The following is a 19880-nucleotide window of genomic DNA, read 5'->3' on the forward strand; positions in this document are numbered from 1 at the left end:
CTCTGGTAGCGTAGTGGTTATGAATCGGGCTGTGAACTGCATGGTCAGCAGTTCGAAAATACCAGCTGCTCCGTGGGAGAAAGAGAAGGTGTTCTGCTCCAGTAAAGATTAACAGCCTTGGAAACCCTGTGCAGGGTCGCTATGAGTCAGAACCGACTCCACGGCACATAACAACAACAACAACAACAACAACAACCGAGGGCCCATGGAAAAGTTCATGGTAATATCTGAGTTATAAATGGGAGGCAAGTGAAAAAATAAAAAGGAAGAGTGGAGAGCAAAGAATCTGTATCGGAAAGACTACATTTAAGTATAAGTTGTTACTTGGGAAATGATACATATTTTATTTTGTTGGGGGAGGGAGGTCACCAACTTTCAGAATTGGCAAGTAGTCGAAGCTAGAATGGTAAAAAAACAAACAAGGGAATAAATAATAATTCACTCTAGTCCAGAAATGGAGTTTAAAAAAATTAAATAGTATTTATTATTGTTCGACTACTTTTTTTGGTATTCTTTTAGAATTAAGAGTGTAATGATGATATATACATATACAGTCTCTATATCTTTTAGATACTGACTAAAATAACAGAGTAAAAACTGAAATTTGTTTCTATCCCAATCATAAAAGTTCTCTTCTACTGGGAAGCACATAACCTAGCTAACCACATAATAAATTATATGCTCAGTTGACTCTTGATTTTAGTGTTCTGAAGCAGATCAAAATTGAGCATTTAGAGTCATCTACTTTTATCAATTCATGCAAACAACTCCTATAGCTTCCCTAGGAGCCCAGCCATGGATGATCAACACAAGTACTACCTCTGAGCAACTGACAGATCTCTCTAGGCCTAATTTTTGTCCCAATAATCTACTGTGTTCTGAAAACCAGGAAAATCATGATGACTTCTGCCATTGGATTTAGGATGGTGAATTACCCAGAAGACAGTAGATAATATAAATTTTTAGACCCAATGCATATTATAACTATCTGCTTCTATTTTAACTGAGAAAGAAAGAAAGGAAAAGAAACTTAGTTTCTGGGCCTGAGCAGGAGTCTGTGGACAAAAGTCCATTCACAGTCAACCCACTCCCATTGAACTGAGCGTACACGAGGCCCCCAAACATGCCTGTAGAATGAATAAATGGATGAGTCTGAGTCTATACTGCAATCAATTTTTTTAAAGGAATGATATTTATGTTCTGGAGACTTATTGAATTGATAATCACACATCTTTAGTTTTAATGGAAGATTTTATATATGGAAAATAAGCAGATTTATCCATCCTGCCTTGTGTGAACAAATTGGTTAATAGATCAAATTGATCCAAATTGTACAATTGTACAATTAGACCACAACTATATGGTCTAATGTACATATACCTTTACTGTAATGCATTCATTAAGACTCTAGATTGAGGTTGTATCTGTGCAATGCCAACTATCAGGACATTTAAAAAAATATATTTCTTAATGATAATAGAATTGTTCTGTTTCCATCCAGGTGTTTATCATAGACATAGGCATGATGTGCCTGGTTTTCAGTGAATATCTGGTGTTTACAGCATGTCTCTTTGTTAGAAAAAGCCTTTCCCTAGGCCTTTGCCACTTCTGCTTTTTACTGAAACAGTAGGAAAAGGTCAGGGTAAAATCAGGCCTGTGATTATCTTGATACTCAATATCTATAGGCCATGTTTGTTTTCTTCTGTGTTTCTCAGAAATATTTTGTGTACCAAGAGTAAGCAAGTACACCAGAAAGAAGCTGTTTTTCTGAAAGTAACCCAGAATGTACCAACTTCATCTTGTATAGTAGTAGGCTGTCTCTCTTAAGAGGTGATTCTAACTGTCATATCCAGGAATTAAGCATTGGAAGTAATTACATCTTTCACTTTTTGCTTGTTCATCAGTTGAATAAGCTGCCAGAAAACTGCCATTTAGTCTGAGAGCCAGTTCTCTGTTGCTGAACTAGCTTAAATGGTATTCAATAAATGATTAGCAATGTCATTATTGAGTGGCTATCCAAAGTCACACATGCTAATAAAGATGCCTCCAGCATCCATAGGTTAAATGCCAAGAAATAGATCCACAAATACAAGTGAGTCTGTTGTTGCTCTTATGCTCTTGGACAAGTAATCACCTAGGGTTCAAGTTATCCCAAGAAGGAAACCCAAGAAGAGGAGACCTAGTCCTCTCTTTGAGACCTAGCTGATACAGTAGAAACCAAGCATTGGCTGATCAGTATTAACTGGAATATTTCTACTTTAGCTACCCGAAAAGAACAGAAGAAGCTCTAAATATATCACGGGAAAAGCTGGTATTAGATTCAGAAGGGGAAGGAGGGAAGAATGTTTCTAGACCATTCTAACTAAGGGTTGAAGACTCTCACCAAAGGGGTGGCAATGCCCTAGAGAACCACTTGTTCTAGGGGTCAGACGGCAGGAGCCTGGAGTTTCAGGGGGAAATTACAGGCCTGCCTCTCCTTGGAAACTTTGAGTTACCAGTTCCCAGAAAGCAGAATCGCACAAGTGCCATGTCTGTAGGGAATCTGCAACTAGATGGATGTAGAGTGGAGTATGGCTGATTGGGGGACACTAGGGCTAGCTGGGGACACGAAGGGCTGCAGAGGGATGCACGCAGCTTGTGAGGCACGTCCCTCTGGAAGCGGGTATACATCCAATGTCTTGGAGAATGGAGACTTTTTGAGAGTTTGGTGCAACCTACGAAGTCTGACTGCAAATCCTCTCTCTTCTCTCTTAGGTATCTCACAAGGGCGCAGACCCCAATAGTAACTCTATTCCTGGTGCTGCGCTGGCTGGCCAATGCGAGAGGCCTCAGGAACTCCCCGAAGGACCGCGCCCCAGTCAACCCTTTGATGAAGGGAGGTGACGTCCAGGGCTGGGTGCGCCCATTAGCCTGTAGCCGCGCCCTAGCTCCAATGGAGGGGGAGTGATACCATCGGGCGACTCCTCCCGCAGCTGCGGAGCCTCGCCTGGAGACTGCAGTTTGGGTGATTCGCCGGAAGACCATGTGCAAGGCTAGACGATCACCACCTAACACACCTCAGTATTTACAGATACTCCCCACCCCCCTGCCCCTGACTTTTCCGTAATTGAATAAAGCAGGGCCCAGTCTCTCAGAGGGTAAGGATAAGGGCAGAGCCGGTTGCGAGGGTTGTAAGGCAGTAAGCAGAAAGCGCCTGGTCCTTCGGATCTCCGAAACCACTTCCGGAAGGACCAACAGAGCGTTGGCCCCTTCCGCAACCTGCACCCTACCCCGGGGTCTGAGTTTGGCAAGGGCCGACTGAGTCCTTGAGCCCTGGAACACCGAGCTGTGCTCGCCCCAGGGCCAGGTCCCGCCCCAGGCGCCGCCGCTCCTCGCGCGCCCAGGGTGAAGGAGTGCGGAGTCTTCCTTTTCTCGCTGGCTCTCCTGCTCATCATCCGGGGTTCGAGGCGGCGAGCCCCAGGCTTGAACTGGCCGTGCCTCCTCCGCGAGCAGAAAAGTCCAGTGCCTGCGCCCCACATCCCTGCCTGAGGCCGGTGAGGGTAGTCTAAGAAGGTCCAGGTTTCCTTTCCCCAAAACACATGCTCGCGCGTGCGCGCGCGCGATCACACACATCCACACGCGAGCACGAGCACACACGCGCGGTTTGCTCTCCGGACTCGAAAGCTGGAGAGGGAGCGCTGTGGAAATTTTAGAGTGATTAGCCGGGTGACCTGGTTCGCCCAGACAATTACCACCACACACACCTTCAATGTTAAAAGATGTTTTCTGATTTCCCCACAACTTTGTAAACGAATAAAGCAGAAAACAGCCCTTCCGAAGCAGCCCAGTCTGTTTTGTTAAACTTCTCGAAATACACCTGGTGACCCTGGACCTCCAAGTCCTCAAGTGCTGGGGGCCCGCAGCCGCCCTCGCTCTGCTCCGTGCGTGCAGACCTGAGTGCGTGAGGTTTGCGCCGTGAGACCCGCGGGCCGGGTCCCTTTGGGCGGGGCGGCGCTGCCCGGGGACCGCGCGATCCCGTGGGCAGGAGCGCCTTGCCCCGTGCGTAAATAATTTGCCTTGATCACAGCCAGTCCTGGCGCTGGCAAATTAAGAAACCCAAATTAAGGCGTAGGTGACTTGAGGCAAGAAGAAGCCGGGAGAGTTTGCACCGTGTTCTCAGGTATGAGCACTTTTCACTGACAGTGATGCAATTGCATTAGAGTTAATGGCAGCAGCCTGCTTCTCATTATTAATTGTCTTTGTGTTTGGATAAAGTATGTAATCTTCTTCTCAACCACACTATTAAAATAGGTTGCCTTTTCAATTAAGAACGATCGTCAGCACAGCAGTCATTTTTCCTAATGAAGATGCATTATACTTTCGCTTTTTAATAATGGAAAAATCCCAGGTTTTTATTAGACGTGATTAGGGAGAAGCCTAAGAGAGCTTCTCCAAAATTCATGCCAGGCTCTTAAATAAATGAAAGTTTCTGCAGATAAAAGAAAAACATGAGTTTCAAATATGTTCTAACCCGCCTCATTCAGATTAGAGAACAAACATGATGAGTATATATATGTATTTTTCAAATGCACTTAGCAGATATACCAATTCAAAAGTACAGTGACTCTCTGAAAATGCTCAGTGCGCTATGTACATTTAGATAATATGCAGCCTTTGAACCAAAGCTTTAAAAGCCTGATGATTCCGTAGCACCAAGTGTCAACTCTGCACCTACAAAGAGTTTCTCTTGATGGTTTCCTTCCTTGCTGTTTTCATTATAACTTTTTAAGGACAAATTGAGAGCCAGTGACTCTGGCAGAGCTGTTAAAAATTTCTGTGACTTTTTGATGAACAACTTTTCAATTGAAAAAAAAATTTTTTTCCTATAGTAAAATTCTAACTTTGAAAATATTCAATTTGACCCGGATAGTCATTGTTAGACATGCCATTGAAAAGTTTGTATTCATGAACAACAACAAAAAAGTGCCTGGCATTCATTCTATAATTTGGGGGGATTTTAAGGCATGTAGTGAAAAATTCTTTGTGAATTAAAAAAAAAAAAATTAGGTCATTATCTCTTGCATATGAAATGCTGTTTCAAACAAGTAATTCCTCCCCTTTTCTCTTTCCATTTAATGTAAATACTCTCATAGAAGGACATTAGTGAATAATGTTTGTGAAAAGAAAATAGTTCCCAACCACAGCCAGACTTTTTTCTTTGTAAGGTAACTCAGTTGGTTTCTTGCAGACATGATCTTTTCTCCAGGTTTTAGGTGCTATCTCTTTGAAAAATTGGACTCTTTTAAAATCAACCAGTGCTTTAAAATGATCTGCAAAGAGTGGAAAATTAGATTTTCGATTAAAACCTTATCCCATCTCGAAGGATTACTTTATATTGATTCTTAAATATGGCTACAATTGATGGGCTCTAATTAAAAATCCAAAGGAAAAGTCTGTCATGTCCAAATAAAAGAAGCTTTTCATATACGGGAAATAAAGCTTGTAAAAGGTTACAAATAAAAGATTAGAGATTTATCCAAACTAGTTTAAAGCTTCACTGTGGTTTTCTTTTCTTCTTTTTTTCCTTTTTTACAAAACCATTCCTGGGTCTTTTTTCCCCAGTTTTAAATGAAGTTTGCAAACAGGCAAGATATTGGACTGTAATAGTTGTTTTATATCAGCTCTGTAAGCTCAAGCCGGCTGCCTGCAGTAGAATTGATTTCAAGGAAACCTAGTACCAGGAGATGAAAATTATGTAAACTGACAGCTAACACCCTTCATCAGTCTGTCCACATTCCCGTCCACACCCACCCAACACACACACACCCCAACACACACATACACACACACATTTACATTTCTCTGTCTCTCATACTCACACATGCCTTCCCTTTCCCCACCCTAGCCCTGATCTGCACACACCCTTGGTCCCCACACTTTTAGGAACAGAGGTCTGTCTAGCTCCCAGTTCACACACAGCTCATAAATGTCTCAGCCCTACGTCTCCCACTTGTCACACAATCTTAATCCGTTTCATTCCAGAACAACATGGTCCTCTTTTCCTCTTTTTCACATTTTGAATTTGCCTCCTACTCTTTTATGGAGACAGCACAACCCTATCTTTGAAGTTGTTTCTTTCTTCCTTACTTTCTTTCTGAGACATCCACAATACAGGGCAATGAGGGACCCGAGCTCATCATTGCTCCTGTTGCCTTATATTTCTCCCTGTGTTCTGCCTGCCTTGCCAATCTTAAACTCTTGTTTAAAAATAATTAAAGTTAATCTTGTCAAAATTTGTAATAAAGACATAGCTAAAAACCTAATGAAAAATGACTTCTTTCTAAACATCGGAGGCAGTTCTGAGGCAAGAGGTAGTCAGTCCCCCACTGTCTACTGAATCACTGAAAAGACTGGAAATTAATCTTCATATTTCTGAAGTAAGTGTTCAGGGAGTCTAACTACCTCCTTTCCCCCGAGAGGCTGTGTTCTCACGGAATATGTGTTTTGTTCTTTTTCTTCTTTTTTAATTAGCCTGGAAGAGTCCCGAGATCTCTCTCCTCCCCTTGCCTGCTCCCCGCTTCCACCATAGTTAATAAACTTGGAGGAAAGTTTGGCATATTTGGAACTGGCCTGCTATGTGGGTAAAGAAAGCAAGCCAGTTCAAAACATGAACATAGATTTTTAAATATGCATATCAGCCATTTTCTGGGAACGACATGCAAATGCTCACAAATAATTTTATTTCCACATATTCATTTTAAGTTAGCTTCGGAATACTTATATTTCATATGCATAGCAAAGTAATTGTATATCTGGCCATTAAAAAGCACCCACTTGTTAGTGAAAATTATTTAAAAACTCAAAAGCATGTTAACATAACTCAGATTCATCAAAAAAGAACAAAAAGACACAGGTCACAGATGCAAAAATGGAAGTTAAACAAGAACTGAGAAAATAGAACATACAGAAAGCAGGTATGTCAGAAGTTCAAGAACTTACTGAAAATCAGTACTTAGACTTCTCATCCAAATAGTCTTTAGCTCCCACCAAGTGCCTGAGGTTTTCACTACACCCTCCCAGTCACCCCCATGCCCAAGCCAGTGGCTTTTGTCTTGACCTAGAGTAGGGTTCGTGGGGACTGTACCTGAGCCGGGGCTGTCTGCAATTTCCAAATTGACAAGAAGAGACTGGAAGATAAAGAGCGTGTTCTTACAGGTGAAGAGCAATTTTGCAACTTTTCCAGGAGACACCCAGAAGGAAGCTTGCCTGCTACCAACTGCTGCAGAGTCTGGGCAGAATTCCTCTAAAAAGAAAAAAGAAAGTCTTTTTTCCCCCCCTCCCTGTCTGCCTCTCTCTGTCTCTAGTTCTTTCTCCTCTCTGTCTCTCTCTCTCTGTCTCTCTCTCTCTCTCTCTCTCTCTCTCAGATCCAATCTTTTAAGAGCTTGAGCACATTGCTAAGCTAAAGGGAAATTCTCTTTGATAAAGCGGTGTTTCCAGCTTCTGGGTTTTAAAACCTAAATCTATATTCAAATCTGGCTGAAGGTGTGTTCTGGGATTTATGAAAGCCTCTTAAAGGGGTAAATTTACCAAACCGTGACAAAATCATCACAATCTTACTTTAGACATCTGAAGTGGATGAGAATTTTAAAGAGACCCTTGTTTATTTAACACTATCCATTTCCAACTGGCAGTTTATTGGCCTCTCATTTCTGCGAAGTTATTAGATTAGAGGGCAAAGGAGAAGCGGGAGCTGTCGGCTCCGCGCCCCAGGATGGGGAGAAGTCCTTTCACGCCCCACGGCGCCAAAATCCGCTTCAGTCAGACCGAACCAGGCACTTTTCAGAGGACATCACCAAACCTCTACCACGGGCTAGAGGGGTTTCCCAGGACTCTAGACCCAGCAGATAGATCTTTCAGTCTAAAGCATTTCACTTATTTCGTGGTGATGGCAAGCGCGTGTTCAGGTATTTTTCCACTCTGCCCCACCCCACCCACCCATTCCCGCTGTCCTCAAGGTCTCCCTCCCGCACTTTCCCTTCACAAGACCTACAATGCCCATCTCCTCGTTTCTCCTTTTTGATGCTTTAAACATCACTGTGATTAAACACGTAGGAATATTGGGAACAGGGTAGGAAGAAGACGCCGGGACAAGGGACCGAGGTGGGTTTGCCAACCCCTTCCTTCATCAAAAACATCGCTATTCTGTCCAAGCGCTCCCCAAGAGCGCCTCGGACTACATGCACCCTGCGGGCCAAACAGCCTGGGGCACCCCCCTCCCAAATTAAAGGCCTGGGTGGCTGTCGCCAGGTGCTTCAGTGCAGTGGGGGCGGGGTGAGAAAAACAGGTCTGTACTCACCCTGCCCCCACCCTAGCCCAAGCCCAAGCCCAAGCCCCCAGAAAGTCGCTACTCCTGGGAACGTGACAGCAAGCGGATCTCCTCGCACCGGAGCGGCCGCACAGGGCCGAGGAGGAGTGGCTAGGGCCCCAGGTCGCTCCGGGACTCGGGAGGCCATTAGGGCCCAAGGCTCCAAAGATTGCTTCGAGCCGGGCCGCAGCCGCGGTGCACCTAGCCCCAGCAGGAGCCGAGCACTGCGCATCCCCGCTGCCGAGCGCTGGCTGCGGAGCGCGCACTCCCATAATTCGTTAATTGCTGTAAATCCCAAGGACGGCCACATTTGATTACACATACTATATAAGAACCGACAACAAAGCGACGAATTAATTACCAACTTCATTAACATAGGTTCCCAAATTAAAGACAGCGAGCTGTTTCTTTGGGCCCACTTGCAGTGGTGGTGGTGGTGGTGGTGGTGGGGAGGTGTTTGGGAAGAGATCTTTTTTCTTTGGGAGTTGTATGGGAAACTCTGTCTTCAGCTTTGCCCCCTTCTTCGTCTCCCACTCCCAAGTTCTCAACCGCTCAACTTGTGCTCCCCGCCTCCCCCATACTCCGCCCAACCTGTGCCTGTTTGTCCAGGGCCCCAAATCTACGTGAAAACTGTTCGTTCACTGCTCTTTGTGCCAGGCGGAAAAGTTGGGCTAGTGTTCGCCATCGCCTGGTCCCGACACTTCTCAGCCTCCCGGCTCCCGGCCTCAGGCTACGGCGGCGCCAACTCAGTTAGCTCCAGGCTCGCACCTTGTGTATTTGGTGGCGTTTGTTGTAATTCAGAAACGTTTATTGTTTCTAACGGGGGTCTCGCGTAATCCCTTACTCCCCCGGTATCCTGCCAATCCCACATTCGCACCGGGGAGTTCTCCCCAAACTGGGCCCAGGGTTAGATTTCAGGGGTCGTGGTTTTGCCAGACTTTACAGGGGTTCTCAACTCCAAACCTTGGATGGAGCCCGGAAGCCCAGGTCTGTAGTCCCGGATCAGGGTATATATTAAGAGGGAGCGAAGAGAGCCAGAGGCTGGAGTTTTGGTTTGTTCTTGGACTTCTGTATCTGCCGCATCCCTACGCGCGCGCCTCATTCCCAGACCTTCTTTTGCCCTTTCTGGCCCTCAGCGTGGTCTGACCCTGCTTGAGACAGCATAGTGGTATTTGTAAGCTCCGGTCTTTGACTTGCTTTCTGCCTTTTGCAGACCCTCCTGACCAGCCTTGCGAGCGATAACATAGCCATTCCCCTCCCCCACCCTTCTCCAGCCTTTCCTTAAATAGTTTTATCTTCCCATCTTACATTGGTTGGGTTTCCTTTCTTCTAGTCCTTAAAACCCAAAAAGAAAAAGAAAGGGGGTGGAGTGGGGAGGAAGGCAGTAAAGGTGGGGAAGGAAGCAGTAAAGGAAGAAAAAGAAGAGGGAAAGACGGTAAGGCGAAGCCTCCCTGTCCATCATATTAATTATACAATTAGTTCACATGCTCCAGTCCAGAATGTATATTTTAAGCGAAGCCCAGTGTCTTTCAAGAACATTCTGGTAATGTCGGAGGCCTGGATTTGTAGCCTGCTCGTCCCCTGTGCAGCGGAGGCCTGTTTTCCTCCCCCTGTTGTGTGTTTTTATTATTTTCCCTCTGGCTTAGATGTGTCAATCATTCTCTCCCTGCCATTGGTTGGAGAGTTTGCGTCAAAAAGTTGCCAGAGAGGCGCTTTCTCAGCAAATCTCCCTGAGAGCGGGACCGACCTCAGCTGCAACTCAGCCTCCACTGTTATTAAAAATAAAAATCGCTAGAGCAGCCCTCGTCATCTCTACTTTGTATGTATCGCAGAGGGGACCACGCAAGTTTCAAACCCTAGCCGCTTTCCTCGTTTTCCGTTCTTAAAAATTTTTGGTGTTGTTGTGTTTGGCTTTTTATGGAAGGGTGAAGACTATAAGGTTTCTAACTCGATACTCTTGATTTCTTTTAGGATAGCTGGCTATTGGGAATTTTTGAAGGATAATTTGATTTTTTTTTTTTTAACTTCCTATGCGGCTATAAGGTAAGTGTCTGGGTTGTCTGTCCGTCCACATCTATGTCTATGTGTCCTGTCTGTCGACCGTACCCCCAGGACGGACCTCGAATACCACCAACCACCAACGCACCTCCGCAAATGTGGAGTTCTTTGGAAGGCTGATATGTTTCTTTTCTCTTTAACAATTTGAGGTGTAAGAACATTTGCTAAAAATTTATATTCATGGGGCTGGAGTGGGAGCGACAGAGCGCCTTCTGGGGCCGCCGCTTCGGCAAAACGTCGTCGGAAACGCTGCGAGTCCAATATGAGCTGTTCTGGAGTGTGTGTATGTGTGTGTGTGTATGTGTGTGTTGCCAACGCCGGTTCTGGACTTCCCCCTACGATCTTTGTGGTTTGGCCCTCAGTTTGAGTTGGGATCGTTTGAGCTGATCTCAAGGATATTTTTATAGTACGAGACAAAAAGATGTAGATAAATGGATGGATTAAGAATGATAAAAACAAGGTGGGCGCCTCCTCAGGCCGGCGCACGCGGAGCGACCGCCGCCCAGGTCCCTGCCGGCCCGGGTGCACGTGAGAGGGGCCCGGGCGGATGGTCCGGGGTGGGGGGCCTCCAGTCTGTTCGGTGCTCCCATTCCCTCTTTTGGGGGCCCCTCTCCGCAAGCCTAGAGCCGCTCACGGTTTTGTGGCTCTTCCTAAGGCCTCTAGGTCTTGCTTCTTTTGATCACTGCCTCCCCAAAGCCCAGGGCTTGCAACCTCACTCCCTCCCCTCCCCCCACACCTCCCCACACCAATTCTCGGGGTCCTAGACTCAGGTCACCAGGCCGAGCGAGAGAAGAATAGTGGTTTGGCGTCGTGACTTGGCGGGGTCTGGCCCCGGGTGCGCCCCTGGAGCAGGCGCAAGTGGCGGTGAGTGGCCCCAACTGGGCCCTATGCTGCGGCAGAGCCGGGGACAAGAACCATTCCGTTCAAGAAGGGCAGCTTCAGCTGTTTCCCTGCACAGGCAGTGGTGGGGTTCGGGGGCGTCGTGGGCCGGGCTGGGCCGGGGTCGCGGGTTAGCTGAGGCCTAGCCTCCTGGCGCGGGCAGCTCACTTAGACTAAGTGGAAGTCTTTACGAACAGAGGCCTCGGCGACTTCTCCAACCGCCAACTCCGAAGAAATCTTCGTGTTGATAGGTTCAAGTGCCTCTTGAAAATCCTGCGTCCGATTGAGGGGCTTTTCCTTAGCACAGACTGCGGGGGTGTGGGGACACCAGGCCGAACTGTGGATTACTTGGGAGGGGACCAGAAGTCTCTGCTGATAGTCTCCCATCTCTGAGCTCCGGGGACCAGCATTTCTCCATTCACCTCGGGACTTCCTCCAGTCGCTGAAAGTTATTAGCACAAGAGAGAAGTTGGGGGGTGAAACTCCTCCCCACAAAGTAAGGTAGCAATCTAGACCTCTCAGAGCTACAGCGCGGCTTCCTCCTAAAGAGAATGAATCGTCAAGGCCAACCCTTCTGGCATGTTTCTTCCTCCCTCCCTGGAGAAGGGCAGCGTTGTTTGAGTCCTTAACGCCAAAAACTTTCACTCGAGTTCACCCGAGAGAGACCAGAGTCGATTGTCTTCCGTGGGGCCCATGTCACATCTTTTTCTTTCTTTCCTCCTCCTCTTCGTCGTCTTTCCGAGCCGCAGGCTAGTCACTCGTCCCGGTAGTTTTGTTTCCTTTCCATCATGCAGAAAATTAATCAGCCCAGACGAGAAGCAGAGCTGAGCACGGCGGCCTGTAATTAAGGGACGTGTGCCCCCTCGGATTATCTCGTTAGTTTATCAAGAAAACATTTATTATAATTAATTCTCGGACGAGGTAATTATTATTGAGCGAGGACAGAGCAACTGGTAGATGGGCTCCTTGGAAGGAAAAAAAAAAAACAAAAAACCAAGGGGGGCGGGGAGCTAGGTGGGGGGAGAGCGACAGATTGCACGAATTGACCGTTAGATATAAGGCTGCGCGGGCCGGGGCGGACACTGGAGCAGGACCGCGGCGCCGGGACTGCGGGGCAGGACGCGGGGCTGAGCTACAAGCACCCGAGGTGCAGGCGCGGACCAGCTACGGTACTCGCAGCATCACCGCGCCGCCTACTCGTTCTAGGCACCAGTGTTCCAGAGGCCGCCTCGTGAGCAGTCTTACTGAGTCTTACATTTTTTTTAAACAAACAAACAACAACAAGGTATTTCTTTTCCCCTTCTGGTCTCTGCTTGGAGAGGAAGGGATAGAGGGGTGCTTGCAGAGCTTTAAAAGTTCAATGGAGAGGTCCGTGGGTTTTTCTTTGGAGGAGTGTATATACCTAGGCTTGCAGTTGAATACTTCGTTGTTTCTTTTTCTTCCTACTCTTTATAAGGGGGAAGCAAGAGTAAAAGTGAAAATGGTTTATCTCCAGATTATTAGACCTTTTGCATTGATAAGGGTAATGGAGCTCCAAGGAGGCTCTTTGCCCTCTTGCTTTTTGATACTGGAACTCACTACTTTCTTGTATGATATGTCAGGCTTTTTTAACTGGGTGATCGTCTTCTATCTAACAACTTTTCTGTATTTCTCATGTGTACATCTGATGAATTCAGTTTTCCCTGTAGAAGTTAAAAACTTTCTAAGGTAGTAAGATTTTTTTTTTTTTGAGAACTTCAATTTATAGAATACTTAAAGAAGGAGCTGTATTTTAAAGCACTATTATTTTCATGTTCTCCAAACAACTATTATGAAAAGAAAAGAGAATAAAAACCAATAACGGCTTTGTGGTAGGAGCAACTAAATTACTTTTACTGATGAAATAATATAAACTCCACGACTCATAGAATTGATTTATAAATGATTTTTATGGTATGATTTCAAAGCAAAAAGATGTTGCAGTAACCAAGTTCCCATTTGGTGGAACTTTGTTCCTTAATCTCTTAAGCAAGAAAAGCCCAGAATCCTCAAAACTCAGTCAGGAAAACCTTTGTAAAAGTAAGAGGGAAATTCTAATTTTGTATCCGTCATTTTGGAGCAATCTCTCACAGTGTCAAAGTTGCAAAGTAGAGATCCTTGCAGGGTAAGTGCCACAGTTTAGGAAATTATAGCCAAATTTGCAAACTGCCAGGCCTATATTAACATATCCATTTTGGATCCCTGCGCTTGGCGAGACTCAGCTGAAGAAAGCAAAGGACTCTTTTTTTCTTATAGGATTGTAGGGAGCTTGAAAGCTAGAAATTTAATTGGCTTCATAACTTTGTGTGTTTGTGTATCTCGTTGTTAACAACTAAAATATGCAAAAGGCACCTAGAGTTAACAGGAAACTGCTGCAGTTGCTGAGGACCCAAATGTCGGAAAATTTGCCTCCCATACGAACTGCAGCCTCCACACAACAGCATGGCAGCGGATTGCACAACAAACGCGCACCCTTTCTACTTGCAAATGTAGGGTCCTGTCATTATCTGACTATTGGGATTCTAACAAGCTTGTGAATTTCTAGCAAGCATGTGCCCATCTTGAAAACATTTTTTTTCTTGTAGTATGTTTAAATATTTGAAGGGTGTTGATTAAAAGTTAAATACTTGTTTGTTTAGCTTTAGTTCTTTAGACACATATAATCAACGTTCTCCAAAACCCTAATAAATCTGTTACTTACCTCGAAATCTAATTACCCAGACTACTAATTAGGTGAAAATGATTACTGGAAATGACTTCAAATGTCGGATAATAGTGGTAGAGCAGTTTTCTCAAGTTTGTCGATTTGCAAGTTGGTATTTTAGATGTTAAATGCACTGGCATCTTGGGTTTGCTGCAGTTGAAAATGGTTTAAAAAAAAAAAAAAAAAACTAAGATAATTAAAATCTCTACCGTGTAAAGGCAACAGTCTGGGGAGCGGTAGATTTCTTGAATTGTTTCTTTGTTTCTCACCAATAGGCTTTGTTATCAGCACTATTTATTTAGCCAAAGAGTTCTTTGTCTCTGCAAATGGCCCCAATCAAGTTTTGTTTGAGACAATTAGCTAGTGCCAGCCAAGGAGTCCTATGCAAATGTAGGGATAGGAATGCAATGTGTGCATTTGAAGGCGTGGGGTTTTGTTCTTGGGGGTGGGTGGGGGGGGAGGCTGATTGTAATTGCTTTCCTAGGGTACTTTTTTTTTTTTTTTTTTTCAAATTTAAGGTGGGGGCGGGGAAGACAGGTTTATCAGGTCTCCATCCTCTCTAGTTCCACAGTGACTGAGAAGGGGGTGTCAGTGAGCCCTTTAAAAGTCTCTACCTAGCCTAACCCGGGCTCTTTTTAAGTTAGTGGTGAAACGTGGGGGAGTTGCTGCCTCCGAAGCAGTAAACCAGCACCTCTGTTTGTTTTGTCCTCAGTTCTATCACCCCAAAGCCACCCACCAAGGACGCGGAATCTGTGCATTCCAGGCTAAGAGAGACCTTCCGGCTGGGTCCCCCGCTTTGGGCCGATTTTGCGCCTCCAAACAACCTTAGCATGATGTCTTATCTTAAGCAACCGCCTTATGCAGTCAATGGGCTGAGCCTGACCACTTCGGGCATGGACTTGCTGCACCCCTCCGTGGGCTACCCGGGTAAGTGAACCCTGTACCTTTCTTCACAACTGCCTCACGAGGATTTGACGGCCTTTTCGCGAACCCCCCTCGATCCCCCCAGTAGTGAGGATGGCGCTAGCTAGGCTCCCATTCTAGTTCCCCGCGAGGTCCCCGACTGGATTTTCTATCTGAAGCACCGAGTCACCGACCCGGGATTAGACCCACCCGGGAGACAGCGCAGGGGCTGGGGTACCCGAGTGGTTGCAGAAAATCACTTTGCTGTATTCTTAATTTGTGTGACTAGGGAACTCATTGGATTGGGGTGAGGAAGGTTAGTCCCTTGTCGTTAGGGCGACAAGCCTCTGCCCATATAACTGGATATCTGATTCCTCTTGGAGAAGACGCGTTTTCTCTACATAACTCCTCCGCCTTCCAGTTCTCCCCACTACGTCCAGGTTTCCCCTCTGACCTCCAGATCCTACACCTTTTAATCCCTAGAGGTCTGACATCCCTCAGGTGTGGGTACTTTTCTTTCTGATCAAATTTGTGTTTTAAAAAATCTTGAAGGGGAAGTTCAAATCATTATGGTCCCATTTTAAAGATGGAGAAACAAAGGCTGTTGGAGTCCTAACAACCATGGGAGCAGGATCGAGATTCCCTCCCTCAACCTGAGCTGCCAGTCCTCGAGGGACTTTTTTCTTCTTTTTTGCGTTGTGTTTTTAGGTTACTTTTGGAGGGTTTTATGCTTTTGCTTTGTTTGTTTGTTTTTGGTCTGGTTTGGTTTAATTTTGCTTTTACTTGGTTTGTTTTGCTAGCGCTGTAAACTACGTTGGGTTTGGAGAGATCTCGGAAGTGAGGCGGAGTGTGTTGTGTGGGGGTGGGGGTGGGGGAGGGGAGGTAATCTGGAAGGGGCAGAGTCTGTCATGGGACCGAGTCTGTCATGGGACCCCTTGTCTGTCACTGAAGCAAAAGCCTGGGGGTTGAGGGTTGGGAAGCTTTCTAGTTTCTGGGCTGAGGATATGGGAGCAGGAGTGATGGGGAGAGAGGAAGGATTTGGGGCACAGTGGAGACCCCCATGACTGAGCAACTGCTCCCCCACCCTAAAGGGCCCTGGGCTTCTTGTCCCACAGCCACCCCCCGGAAACAGCGACGGGAAAGGACGACATTCACCAGGGCGCAGCTAGACGTGCTGGAAGCACTGTTTGCCAAGACTCGGTACCCAGACATCTTCATGCGGGAGGAGGTGGCACTGAAAATCAACTTACCTGAGTCTAGAGTGCAGGTAAGGCAGCTGTAGGAAGTCATGCTTCCTGAGTGTGGAACCTCTCCCAATCCTCCACCAAAAAAAAAAAAAGCTTCTGTTTGAGGACCCAGGAGAGACCGGAGTCTTGGAGAGGAACCGGAGGGAAGGCATGAAAGTCTGGATTGAAATCCTCTTTCTGAGGCTACTAAACTCTTTACCTAGTGTCTTTTCAGTGCCTGATTCATCTCTCAGGTTCCTTCCACCTCCCCATTCTCACCCCATTCTGTAAAGTAGAGTCCTCTGGCTCAGGTTTCAAGGTAAAAGCTGCAACAAATCAAGATAAACGAAAGTTCTAGAACCTCTGGGAGTAAGATGGACAAAGATGTAGGCTTGAGCAGATTTTCAAGGGTATTTGGACTCTTCGCCTCTGCAGAAATCTCCCATTCTCATAGACTTTTAGGAGTGAAAGAAGGTTAGCGCTGGGACTATTTACATTGTTTACAGATGAAAAAAAAAGCATAAATGACTTATGCAAGGTCACACCTTGGTTTGGTGGCAGAGCCAGACCATATATAGAAGCAACTGACTTTCTTATTAAAGAAATCCATACAATAAGGGTGTATTTTGTTTGACATGTTAGGGATTGAGTATAATTCTCTACCTCTAACACAGTATCCCCAGTAACATCCCCTTTCCTTCAGTCTACTTAAGTCTAAGTTTGACCCCTTAGAGTTTTCATGAGCTGGAGAAGAATAGTCCACTCCAATTTGCCTAGAGAACAAGTCCCTTTGAGAGTTCTAGAAAGAATGCTTAGCACTCAAGCCACATAAACACATGGGACCCCTTCAGCTAAGCTATGTTTGTGAAAGTGCCAAACATCAGCAAGAATTGCAAACCCCAGAGAAAAGTGGAAGAAGTTCTAATGCTTGTGAGACTTGAACCAAAGTTACCACTGGCACTGAGTGGTTGGGGGTAAGGTCATCTTTGCTGACACCACTTACCAGAGTCACCAGTACAAGGAATTCATTCAGGAGGACAACTAAGCACCTATAGCCCAGAAAATAGTAGTAGTTTCTCTGATCAACCTTCTCACACACTAAATACTCTTCTCTTTGTTCTTCAACATAAACAGGGCTCATAAAGAAGATTTTTAAGTTGTACACAGAGTCAAGTAGCAATAAGTATTGGAATTGGAATCATGTGCTGAGTGGTACTACCCTTAAAGCAGACTCTAGTCTCACAGAGTTGAGACTAGCAGAGCACATACAGGTTACTTCACTTACCACAAAGCTTTCTGTAAATAATGCTTTCTGATCTTCTTCTATAGGATAGCTCATCTTTTCCTTGGAGCTGTGTAAGTCAGTTTTGACTCATAGTGAACCTCTATAGGGTTTCCAAGACTGTAAATCTTTATGGAAGCAGAAAGACTCTTCTGTCTCCCATGGAGCAACTGGTAAATTCGAACTATTAACCGTGCAGTTAGCAGCCCAGCTCGTAATTCGCTGTGCTACTACGGTTCATATTCTGATATGTAACTGGGTCTATTTGTATGTGAGATTAGCAAAGATGAAGGAGTAAACTGGAGACTTTTAGGCATATCATTTGAGTAATTAAATTGTATTGTTCTGGGCTACCCATAAAGCAGGTCAAGTGTTTTTAGACAGAGCAATCCCAGCTTTCTTAAGACTCCAGGAATATATATACAAGTGCTACAAGAGGATGTTCAATGGTGGAGAGATTGCTACCTTAGCTCATATGTTCATGCAGGACAGATTTATAGTTTCTGAGTCACTCTGGTCTGTGAAGAGTTATTGTACCCACATTAAAGAAATTTCTTTCCCTTTCAAGGTATGGTTTAAGAATCGAAGAGCTAAGTGCCGCCAACAACAGCAGCAACAACAGAATGGAGGCCAAAACAAAGTGAGACCTGCAAAAAAGAAGAGCTCTCCAGCTCGGGAAGTGAGTTCAGAGAGTGGAACAAGTGGCCAGTTTACTCCCCCCTCTAGCACCTCAGTCTCAGCCATTTCCAGCAGCAGTGCTCCAGTGTCTATTTGGAGCCCAGCTTCCATCTCCCCACTGTCAGATCCCTTGTCCACCTCCTCTTCCTGCATGCAGAGGTCCTATCCTATGACCTATACTCAGGCTTCAGGTTATAGTCAAGGATATGCTGGCTCAACCTCCTACTTTGGGGGCATGGACTGTGGATCTTACTTGACCCCTATGCATCACCAGCTTCCTGGACCAGGGGCCACACTCAGCCCCATGGGTACCAATGCGGTCACTGGTCATCTCAATCAGTCCCCAGCTTCTCTTTCCACCCAGGGATATGGAGCTTCAAGCTTGGGCTTTAACTCAACCACTGATTGCTTGGATTATAAGGACCAAACTGCCTCCTGGAAGCTTAACTTCAATGCTGACTGCTTGGATTATAAAGATCAGACATCCTCGTGGAAATTCCAGGTTTTGTGAAGATCTGTAGAACCTCTTTTTGTGGGTGATTTAAAAAAAAAAAAAAATTTTAAATACTGGGCTGGACATTCCAGTTTTAGCCAGGCATTGGTTAAAAAAGTTAGATGGGATGAAGCTCAGACTCATCTTCTGATCAAAGTTCCAGGAGGCAGAGAAGGAAAAATGAAGGGCCTTCAGAGAGGCCCAACAGCCAACAACCTGAAATGGACAACTCAATCTACTTAAGATCCTGTCATAGTTTTAGATCATTGGCTTTCCTGATTTGCAAAGTGATCAAAAGTGTTCTAGTCATGTACAACCAACCACCACCCAAAACAAAATCAAATGAAGCTAAGTTGTGAGGGAAGAGAGGAAAGGTCATTCGCAGCCTTTCAAAAAGCAGAGGTGTTTCAATGTTTTAGCCAATCCTTGGTTGATTCTTCGGAATGGACAGTGTCCCAAGCTCATTCACTTTTCATGACCAACTGGTAGTTGGCACTGAAAAACTTTTCAGGGCTGTGTGAATTGTGCGACTGATTGTCCTAGATGCACTACTTTATTTAAAAAAAAATAATGTTCATAAGGAGTCAATATGTAGTTAAGAGACAATCAGTGTGTGTCTTATATAAATGGTACATCTGTGGTTTCTAATCTGTGCTAGACTTCAAAACTGTGATCTCCTGTTATTGTATGCAACCTTGAACTCCACCTCTGCAGGGGTTCTTCTGTGATTAAATAGGTTATAATTATAAGCAAAATTCAGAGCAACTGAGTACTTATCTAAAAAGATTACCTTTGGCTGGAGGTGACCTGCACTGAAACTTTACCACAAAATATCTCTGGACAAGTGAAGTGAGAGAAGAAACAAAAGAACACGAATTCATCTGTAAATTTACTGTTGGTAAACCTAGCAGTAAAGACACTGGTCAATTGCTCTGACCCTGATGAATTTATAAACTGAGATCATTCTCGTTTATGCTTGCAGATGTTAACTGGAAAAGTTATATATGCATAAACCTTTTCTTCCTGGATTTGGCAGATATGTATAATTATATTAAAATGGCTCTAGCACAACATTGGGTCCAGTTTAATTTTATACCACTTTTTAATGAATCAGAAGCCCACATTCAACCTTTTGTTTCCCAAACATGTTCTTTTATTTTTTTTTAAGACTGAGAGGAAATTAACAAAACTTTAATTTTAATTATTATTATTATTTTGCTAATCTATGGCTGAAGTAGAGATGAATGGCAGTGGTCTGTAAACTTTTGTGACTTTTGTCAGGTTTGCTCTGAGAC

General features: G+C 45.1%; 1 protein-coding gene across 2 annotated transcripts; it reads left to right on the forward strand.

The window, feature by feature from the left end:
- The first annotated feature begins 10072 nt into the window (after positions 1-10072).
- OTX2 (orthodenticle homeobox 2) lies at positions 10073-19656 on the forward strand. Of its 2 annotated transcripts, none has more exons than XM_006864612.1 (5): positions 10073-10163; positions 10316-10387; positions 14716-14930; positions 15998-16173; positions 17983-19656. In XM_006864612.1, the coding sequence occupies exons 3-5, from the start codon at positions 14834-14836 to the stop codon at positions 18601-18603; spliced, it is 894 nt and encodes a 297-aa protein (XP_006864674.1). In that variant the 5' UTR covers positions 10073-10163; positions 10316-10387; positions 14716-14833; the 3' UTR covers positions 18604-19656. The 2 variants fall into 2 exon arrangements, with proteins under 2 accessions (XP_006864674.1, XP_006864675.1); XM_006864613.1 differs by having other exon boundaries at positions 16022-16173.
- The last annotated feature ends 224 nt before the right edge of the window (positions 19657-19880 follow it).

This window comes from Chrysochloris asiatica, unplaced genomic scaffold (genome assembly GCF_000296735.1).
Source record: "Chrysochloris asiatica unplaced genomic scaffold, ChrAsi1.0 scaffold00067, whole genome shotgun sequence".
In the NCBI taxonomy this organism is placed as follows: domain Eukaryota; kingdom Metazoa; phylum Chordata; class Mammalia; order Afrosoricida; family Chrysochloridae; genus Chrysochloris; species Chrysochloris asiatica.

Excerpts from the sequence above, each read along its gene's own strand:
- OTX2 (XM_006864612.1), top strand. The coding sequence starts at position 14,834 with ATGATGTCTTATCTTAAGCAACCGCCTTATGCAGTCAATGGGCTGAGC. Across the intron at positions 14,931-15,997 it reads CCCCTCCGTGGGCTACCCGG|GGCCCTGGGCTTCTTGTCCC; the intron begins GTAAGTGAACCC and ends CCCACCCTAAAG. Across the intron at positions 16,174-17,982 it reads TACCTGAGTCTAGAGTGCAG|GTATGGTTTAAGAATCGAAG; the intron begins GTAAGGCAGCTG and ends TTCCCTTTCAAG.